This window comes from Rhinopithecus bieti, unplaced genomic scaffold, assembly GCF_001698545.2.
Source record: "Rhinopithecus bieti isolate Rb0 unplaced genomic scaffold, ASM169854v2 scaffold_5273, whole genome shotgun sequence".
Lineage (NCBI taxonomy): Eukaryota > Metazoa > Chordata > Mammalia > Primates > Cercopithecidae > Rhinopithecus > Rhinopithecus bieti.
The window spans coordinates 852,776-862,461 of NW_016805057.1; the positions used below are offsets into that span (position 1 = coordinate 852,776).

The 9,686-nt window shown below is 39.6% G+C and overlaps 1 protein-coding gene across 1 annotated transcript in view; it reads right to left on the reverse strand.

Annotated features, from left to right (window-relative positions):
- Positions 1–9,686, reverse strand: part of COG3 (component of oligomeric golgi complex 3) — a 74,969-nt gene that overhangs the window by 31,954 nt on the left and 33,329 nt on the right. Inside the window, exon 14 of the mRNA XM_017870974.1 lies at positions 1,904–2,009. Coding sequence (XP_017726463.1) covers positions 1,904–2,009 — 106 coding nt within the window. The remainder of the gene's footprint in view (positions 1–1,903; positions 2,010–9,686) is intronic.

Consider the following 9,686-nt stretch of genomic DNA (forward strand, 5'->3'; position numbering starts at 1 on the left):
AAAAAAAAAAAAAAAAAAAAGGAAGCAGGATTAATTTTAGTGTATTTTATTCAATCCAATATGTCCAAAATATCATTTTAACATGTAATCAATATAAAATTACTAATAAGATATTTTCCTTTTTTTTTTTATTTTCCTGAGACAGAGTCTCACTCTGTCTCCCAGGCTGGAATATAGTGGCACAATCTTGGCTCATGGCAACCTCCACCTCCCAGGTTCAAGAGATTCTCTGGCCTCAGCTTCCCGAGTAGCTGGGATTACAGGTGCATGCAGCCACGCCTGGCTAACTTTTATATTTTTAGTAGAGACGGGGTTTCACCATGTTGGCCAGGCTGGTCTTGAACTCCTGACCTCACGTGATCCACCCGCCTCAGCCTCCCAAAGTGCTGGGATTACAGGCGTGACCCACTGCACCCAGCCTGTTTTCCATTCCTTATATCATACTAAGTCTTGGAAATCTGGTGTGAATCTTACAAAATTACGGCACACTCAGACTAGCCACATTTCACATGCTCAATGGCAGTGGCTACCATAATGAACAGTACAGCTTCTAGAACAATATAATACAGACCCTCTCAGTTGTTCCATGTGGACCTTATTCAACCCTCACATCTGAGGTGCCTTCAAATTCTACTGATTCAAACTTCTAACCATATCCCTCATCTCTGTATTTCTCTCTATCGCCCCAACACCATCCTGGTTCAAACCACCTTTATCTTTCAAATGGCAACCTGATTAGTCTCTACAGTTCTGCCAATAATGCCTCATTGTAATGCCAGTAATGGGTTAAAAAGTCGGCTTTAGCGGGGAAAGAGAAAACGCACAAGGCCGGGGTTGGCAAGAGAGAAATGTACTCTCATCTCTCCAGGACTCATAAAGAAGTATACTAGGACATGGTATGGGTTCTACTGCAGAGGAGGAAATTTTAGCCCTCTGTGGGGTCCTCCCTCCTACAGAGTAAGTGTGACAAAATGCTTTGTCTCATGGGCAATATCCAGCTGCTTGGCAGTCCGGATTCAGTGTAACAACTGTTTGTAGAGTAGACTCGGAACACCTGATGATGCCCTTCACCTGGGGATCTTGAAGTAGCTGGGGCTCTTTAAAGCCCAAGGAGTTACAGTACCCACCTTCCCAGTCGTCCCATGGGGAGCTGAGCTTTAGGGCCACTCTTATAGCTGGGTGAGGAGGGGATGGCTTATTTCCCAACTAGCTTGCTGTCTAGGTCCCTAATGAGGATCCAGGGTGATTCTTGGGACAGTTTTGCTCCTTGTATAACATGTACCCTAGTCCAAGCCATCCGATACAACTGTGTCAATATTTTACTCCAGTCCCAGACACTCAATATGTTTACAAAATGCAAATCTGATGGTCCAGTCACCATGATACACTATGCTAGCTAGAAGTCCAAAGACCATTAGACTATCACATGACATCTATCCCAATCTGGCCTATTTTACCTGCTCCTTCCCCACATACAACCTGGGCTCAAACATACCAAACCACTTGAATTATGCAAAATAGCCATGATTTTCCATTCCTGCATGCCTTCCTACATTCTATTCTATCTTAAACAAACTTACTTCACCTGGCTCTCTCACACTCTTCATAAATACACTATAGCTCTCAGACACCACACCCCACACTGAGCCCACCTTCCCACACTCAGAGTTCATCTCCCTTCGTAAATTCCGTGCCCCTCATCCATGGTCCAAGGGCACCCTGACCAAACCATTAGCATCTCACTCACCACTGAATTCTGTCTGTGGCTTGGCAATCTCCCCCCAAGAAAGTTGGGCTCCTGAAAGGCACAAGTTGTTTTTCATGCCTGGGACAGGATAAGTCCTCAATAAAGGTTTATTAACCCAAATGAATAAAGGCTGGCAGTTAAGACATCATAACATACCAGATTTTGTCAAACTGTTAGACTCTCCTTCTTCTAAGTGAACATCTGAAAATGAAGCTTCTGAAGGCACCTTCTTCTGTTCATCTTTCAAACTCTGTGCAATTTGCTGTATAAAGAAATCAAAAGGAATGTTATCGTTTTCAGCAGTGTTTGGCAACAAGTTCTGTATACAAAGTATATATATATGTATTTGTTTTTCAAATTGACATTTGGAAACTATTCAGATTTAAGACTGGATAAATAACTGGCGAATCCAAATAACAGGCTTTTTCTTTATGTGATAATAGCTACAGTACGCTATTTTTGAAACAGATATTTTTTAAAAATTAGCATGGACTCACTGCCTAAAGAATAACATGCAGTATATAAAGGACACCAACTACTAAATTAGTAATGAAAATCCCACTAATTTGCATTAATTATAAAGGTGGAAATACACAGAAATGAAGACCTAACAGTCATCTAGTTACTGAAAAATGAATGGCCAGTCATAAAAATGAGACAATGGACTGTGGGAATTCAGGGGCAAAGACTGGGAGGCAGGTAAGACATAAAAGACTCCATATTGGGTACAGCGTACACTATTTGGGTGACAGGTGCACTAAAATCTCAGAAATCACCACTAAAGAACTTATCCATGTAACCAAAAACCACCTGTACCCAAAAAAACTATTGAAAATTAAAAAAAAAAAAATCAATGACCAGAGAATTGGTTAGGAAATAGACTCCCTACCACACAGGTCAGTCCACTCACTCTGCGTGTAGAAATTGGAAAGTACAGCTAATCCCTAAACAGCAAGCAGATGTCACAGCCAGACCACTCTTTTTTTTGAGGCAGAGTCTCGCTCTGTTGACCAGGCTGGAGTGCAGTGGCATGATCTCGACTCACTGCAAGCTTCGCCTCCCAGGTTCACGCCATTCTGCTGCCTCGGCCTCCCAAGTAGCTGGGACTACAGGTGCCTGCAACTGCGCTCAGCTAATTTTTTGTATTTTTAGTAGAGACAGGGTTTCACCATGTTTGCCAGGATGGTCTCGATCTCCTGACCTCGTGATCCACTCGCCTCGGCCTCCCAAAGTGAGCCAGACCACTCTTATACCCCAGTCTCTCACCAAAAGAAAAAAAAGTAAGCATATTTACTGCAAGTGGTTATCCTTAAGCCAAAAGGTCTACTACACACGGGAGCATCCAGGATACAGGCCATGTAATGACTGAATAAATATATCAAATATACCGCTAAATTACACTAGGAGGGGAACATATAGAAAACTTTATTGCCTAACATCCTATCAGACACAACAATTAAAACAGGCATTCTTATCTATAATACAAAAACTGATATTCCTAATGAAGGCCAGGAGGGGAGGAAAAGGAGGGAGCACCATTGCCTAGATGAGGCTGCGAAACAGACCTAGTCTTCATCATACCTGCTTTGTGGCCCTCAAAATCAAGGCAGCTCCTGCGAACGGACCACCCATCTGCTCCCTGTTGTAATCCACAATACCAAGACAGAAAAAGATAATTCCTGCTACGGACCGCCGAAAAGAAACAGCCCCCACTGCCTGCCCTAAAAGGGAATCTGATCCCTGCAAGGTTGATTCTGCATATTATTTAAAAAGTAACAACATATAAATAATACAACCAGCCAAAATGCAGTAAGTTGAAATAGGAAGAGATGCGAGTTTAGGAGAACATCCTTAAAATAGGTAAGGGCATATTTCCAGCCTGTTAACTCTAAAACCAACATACCTATTATTACACATTGATCCACCTAGGCATTGAAATAAATTAGGTTAAGTCAAAATGCTGGTGAGGATGTGGAGTAACAGGAATGATCTAGTATACACACGTATTTCTATGCTGTCATCTGAGAGAGCTTAAAAGCAACAATACCCCTGCAGCAACGAGCACACCTAATGCCCAGATCTGTTTCTAATACAATCCTTCAATAAAGGAGCCAGCACTCCTTGAAGAAATGGTTGATTCTAGGACAGAGGCACGAAATATATTGATGCACCTGAAGTTCTTATAGTGCCAGGAAGTAAGGAAGTTCTCAAAATAAAAAATCTACATAAATGAGTATGTCAAAAGGACACAGGAGCCAACTGATAGAGCTCCCAGTGGTGAAAGCTGGAGCAGCAAAATAAAGTACCAGTGAACTATAACCCAAAGTATGAATAAATATCCGTAAGTCCACACTGACATCAGTAAGTGACTGAATCAACAAATTGGAAAAAGAGACAAATCTCCCTTACAGAAAAATTCCAAGTATTTATATAGATACTTTGCCCTCAAAAAAGGTAGAGCACAACCCACTCCTTAAACATGGGTTACACATGGGACTTCCTTCCAAAGAGTACAGTGTGGAAAGTGGGGAAAAGGAATAACTGCACGGTGGCGAAACCTGACAGCACCACTTCAGCCAGATGGTCAAGTTCAATATCAACAATGAACATTCATGTTGAAAGGCTGTACCCTTAATATGATGTAATAACAATGGCATTTTACACCACTGTGGTTTTCCTCCCAAAAACCCAAAACACTAGTCTAATCATAAGGACAACATCAGACGAATTCCAACAAAGGAGCATCGTATAAAAAGCTGAAATACTCATTGAAATACTATAAACCAGTTCTCAACACTGCTAAGTCATCAACAACAAGAAAAGTCTGAAAAACTGTCACAGACAAAAGGAGCCTAAAAGACATAAAACTAAGTGCAATGTGGTGTTATACATGGGATCCTGGAATAGAAAAAGACCTGAAAAACACTAAGAAAATCTGAATAAACTATGGACCTTAGTAAACAAATACCAATGAATCACTACTGGTTCATTAATTGTGGCAAATGTATCATACCAATAGAAGATCTTAGTAATAGGAGCAACTGAGTGCAGGGTATATAAAAACTCTGTACTACCCTCTCAATTTTTCTGTAAATCTCAAAATCTCTTAAAATATAAAGTCTATTTTTAAAATAAAAATAAAAGAAATTAGGACATTTGATATCCAAGAAAAGCCGTGTAAATAGAAACAGGATAGTATCTGAGCCACATCTGACAACTTTAACGACACAGATTGGCACTCTGTGACAAAAGATATGCTGATGAATACAGGATACACTTAGGAAGAAATGATATTTAATCTATTTTCCACAAATACTTAAGTCTACAGTTCTTGATATAAACTAATTAAGCGAGATTAGTGTATAGACCTGGCAAAAATTAGATTACATTTTTTAAAATTTAATAGCTTACAGATTTCTCAAGACTGTATTTCTTTAAAATATGTTAGAAACATGATGACTTAGCAAAATCATTTTAGGGGACATTTTTTAAATTCACTAGCACCAAAACTGCCTTTGGAATTTTCAAATAAAATAATCAGGCCTCTAATTTTTTTTTTTTTAGGCAGGGTCTCACTGTGTGACCCAGGCTGGAGTACAGTGGCACAATGACAGCTCAGCCCAGCCTCCATCTCTTGGGCTCAGGTGTTCCTCCCACCTATGCCTCCTGAGTAGCTAGGATTAACAGCCGCCACCACACCTGCCTAATTTTTGTATTTTTTGTAGAGATGGGGTGTCACTGTGTTGACCAGGCTGGCCTCGAACTCCTGGGTTCAAGCGATTTGCCCACCTTGGCCTCCCACAGCGCTAGTATTACAGGCGTGAGCCACTGTGCCTGGCCAAGACTATTTTTAAAAAGTCAAATGTTATGTTTTTAAATATTTCAAGGGTTAAATAAATGACAACAGCCACTATCTATCATATGACTACCAGCATTAAGTGCTTTCTGGGTCATTATCTTTACTCTTACAACAATTATCCAGGGTCAGTATTATGCCTGTTTTACAAATAATTAAATATACTGATAAAAGATAAGAAAGAGCTACTAACTGGGCTGGGATTTGAACCCAGGTCTATCTCACTCTTACATTTCCCGCTATGCCATCCAAATGGCAAGCTTACATGGGCAAAAATCTCTAAAGAGATTTGAAATCTGCAGATCCATATTAGAATCAAATGTCTGACAGCAATCTCATTGTATATCTTAGTAGGATATATTCTAAGAACAAAAGAAGTATAAAAATCTTGAATTAAGTTTGCTATTAGTCATGGCATTAGTGCTATAATTCTGAAACTATTTTGTGTATGTTGTAATTTGAAGCAAATGAGTAAATAACACTAGAGGTGCTGGGAGCCAGGGTTTCTTCTGTGAGACTGGAAACACAAATACAAGATATGGGAAAACCCTGTGGAACTGCATCTGAACTGGAGATTTCAGTATGATCTCATGATATTTTAAAATGTATATTCTTCTAGCTCTTTAAAGAGGGCTAGAAGTAATGACATCCACCACTAGAAATGAGCACACCTAATACTCAGATCTTGGTTTCTAAATACCACCCTCTTTCCCCTTAAGAAACCAAGGGTTCCTGGAGAAAGAGCTGACCACAGGTCTGGAGCAAGGAATGCAAAAGGTGAACACCTGGATCATCCTGTGCAAGAAAACAAAGGACACTAGATTGACCAAGAAAAAAAGAAAGATGATTCAAATTACTAGAATTATATGGCATTGCAAGGAGCCCAGAATGGCCAAAACAATCTGAAAAAAAAAAAAAAAAAAGAACAAAATAGCAAAACTACTTCCCAAGTACAAAATTTATTAAAAAACAACCGTAATCCAGACAGTCTGGTGGAGCACAAGGATAAGACAGAAAGATGAATGGAATAAACCTGAGAGTCCAAAAACAAAACAAAACAAAAAGCCGTTAATCTATGGTTAACTGATTTTCAACAAGGGTGCCAAGACCATTCAATAGACAAATAATAGCCTTTTCAATAAATGATGCTGGAACAACTGGATAGCCACATGCAGAAGAATGAAACTGGACCCCTACTTCACATCATATACAAAAATTAACTCAAAATGGATTAAAGACCTAAATGTGAAAGCTAAAACTATACAACTCAATAAAGCTGTTAAAAAAAAAAAAAAAGTACTGAGAGACTACAGTCAAATGGACAGAGGAGCCAGCGTGAAGGGGCTGCCACTGTCCAAATTTGGGACAACTTTGAGCATCGAAATGAATAATGATGGCTGGGCGTGGCAGTTCATACCTATAATCCCAGCACTTTGGGAGGCCAAGGTGGGCAGATCACCTGAGCCCAGAACTTTGAGACCAGCCTGAACAACACGGCAAGATCCCATTTCTACAAAAGAATGCAAAAAATTAGCTGGCTGTAGTGGCACACGCCTGTAATCGCAGTTACTCAGGAGACTGAGGTGGAGGATTGCGTGGGCCTGGGAAGTCAAGGCACTGCATTCCAGCCTGGGCAACAGAGTCAGACCCTGTCTCAAAAAATAATAATAATAATAATAACAATGATGATAACAGATTAAAATACAATGACTTTTTAAAAAAATCTAATAGTCTATAATGCTACATGAAGCAGGGGTGGGGAGAAGAAAGGGATGAAGAAAGGGAAATTAATTCTTTACAGCAGACTGCCAACTAATAAAGGTAGAAGAAATGGCAGATGTGAAAAATGACCATTTTACTGTCTCCCAATGTAATAATTGGTTCAGGCAAGAATCATCAATGGGTGCTAAAACCACTGACTGAAAAGATTTGGGGGAACTCAAATAATCCATCCTATAATTATTTATTAATTGCAAATAAAGAAAAACTGTATATTTTTATAATGAAGAGAGCTAGCAATCACCACTTTAACCAATAGTGGAACAACCTGACATTATCTGCCTTTGATATAATGAAGTAAGAAGTACACATCAGCTATGCAGTATTCTTGAGGGAAAAAAAAGTTTAACTTGAATCTAAGCAAGAAGAAACAATCAGACAAATCCATAATGTGACATATTCTACAATAAAACTGTCCTGGTCCCTCGAAAAAAGTCAGTGTCATAAAAACAAAAGACAAAACAAAAGGGGGGAAGGAAGGAGTGTGGATTTGAATTAAAGATATTACGGTGCATAAAACCCAAATGCAACATGATAACCTTGACTGGATCCCACTTTTTAAAATTTTTTGTCCAATTATAAAAGACACCTGGGCCAGGCGTGGTGGCTCACATCTAAAATCACAGCACTTTGGGAGGCTGAGGTGGCTGGATCACTTGAGGCTGGTCTCAAGAGTTCAAGACCAGCCTGGCCAACATGGTGAAACCCCATCTCTACTAAAAATACAAAAATTAGCCAGCCGTGGTGGCAGGCGCCTTTAATTCCAGCTACTTGGTAGGTTAAGACAGGAGAATCGCTTGAACCTGGGAGGCGGGAGTTGCAGTGAGCCACGACGGCACCACTGCACTCCAGCCTGAGTGAAAATGGTGAAACTATATATCAAAAAAAAAAAAAAAAACAGACATCTGAAGGACAAATGGGGAAATTTCAATATGGACTATATATAAATAATAATATTGAATTAATGTTAATTTCCTTAAATACAAAAATGATACTGTGGTTATATGAACAACTGTCGTTATTCTTACAAGAATAAGAACTGAAGTACTTAGCAATGAGGAGTCATGATGTCTGCAACTTTCAAATGGCTCAGCAACACACACACACAAAGAGATAAAGTAAATGTGATGAAATATTAACAACTGGTGAATCTGAAAAACAAGTTCTAGATTCAACTGGATATTTGATGATATTAAGGAACTACACTGATTTTAGGTGTGACAATTATATTATGGTTGTGTTAAAATAAAATGCCCTTAAACTTTTAGAGTTACCTACTGAAGGTTTTTTTTTAATTTTGTTATTGTTGTTTTGCATATTTAACCTCTTGACTTGATTATCTTTGCTCATTGGTTTCTGCTACTTAGAAGGAGTAACCCAGAATCTATAACCTTCAGGAGTGTAAAGTTATATTCCGTCCTGCTTAGCCTTCAGTGGTCACACTTTTCTGTTGTTGTTGTTGAGACAGGATCTGGCTCTGTCACCCAGGCCGGAGGGCAGTGGCGTGATCTCGGCTCCCTGAAACCTCCACCTCCCGAGCTCAAGTAATCTTCCCATCTCAGCCTCCTGAGTAGCTGGGATCACAGAGGCACACCACAACACCTGGCTAATTTTTGTATTTTTAGTAGAGATGGGGTTTCTCGCCATGTTGCCCAGGCTGGTCTCGAACTCCTAAGATCAAGTGATCCTCCCACCGCGGCCTCTCAAAGTGCTGTGATTACAGGTGTGAGCCACTATTCCCGGCCTAGTTCTATTTACTAATTGAAATCATGTTTGGAATTTGCTTTAAAATAATTAATGGGGGTGAAACGGAGTACAAAAAGTCTAGCCATGTTAAACCGAAGGTAATGGTACCTAAGAGTTCATCATATTACAGTTTCTACTTTTGCTTATATTTGAAAATTTCCATTAAAAAAGTTCTAATTCTGTTTTAATACTAATATCTTAGGCATTATTTAAAGTCTGTCCAGAACTCAAAGAAAATGAAGACATATATGGAATTGAAAGATCAGGAAGATAAACCCAAGTCTTCAAACCATAACTGGACACTTGTACGGTATAATTTGAGGAGATGGCCTCCAGGGTTTTTATGAGAGCATGACACATGGTTACATTGTCACCATCAACCTGGTGGCTCCTACATTATCAACCTTCTTCTATGCCACTTACTCAAAAAAAAAAAGAGAAATCACAGGGATCACTAATTCAATTTTAAAACTGAGAATGTGGCTGGGCGCAGTGGCTCAAGCTGGTAATCCCAGCACTTTGGGAGGCCGAGACGGGCGGATCACGAGGTCAGGAGAT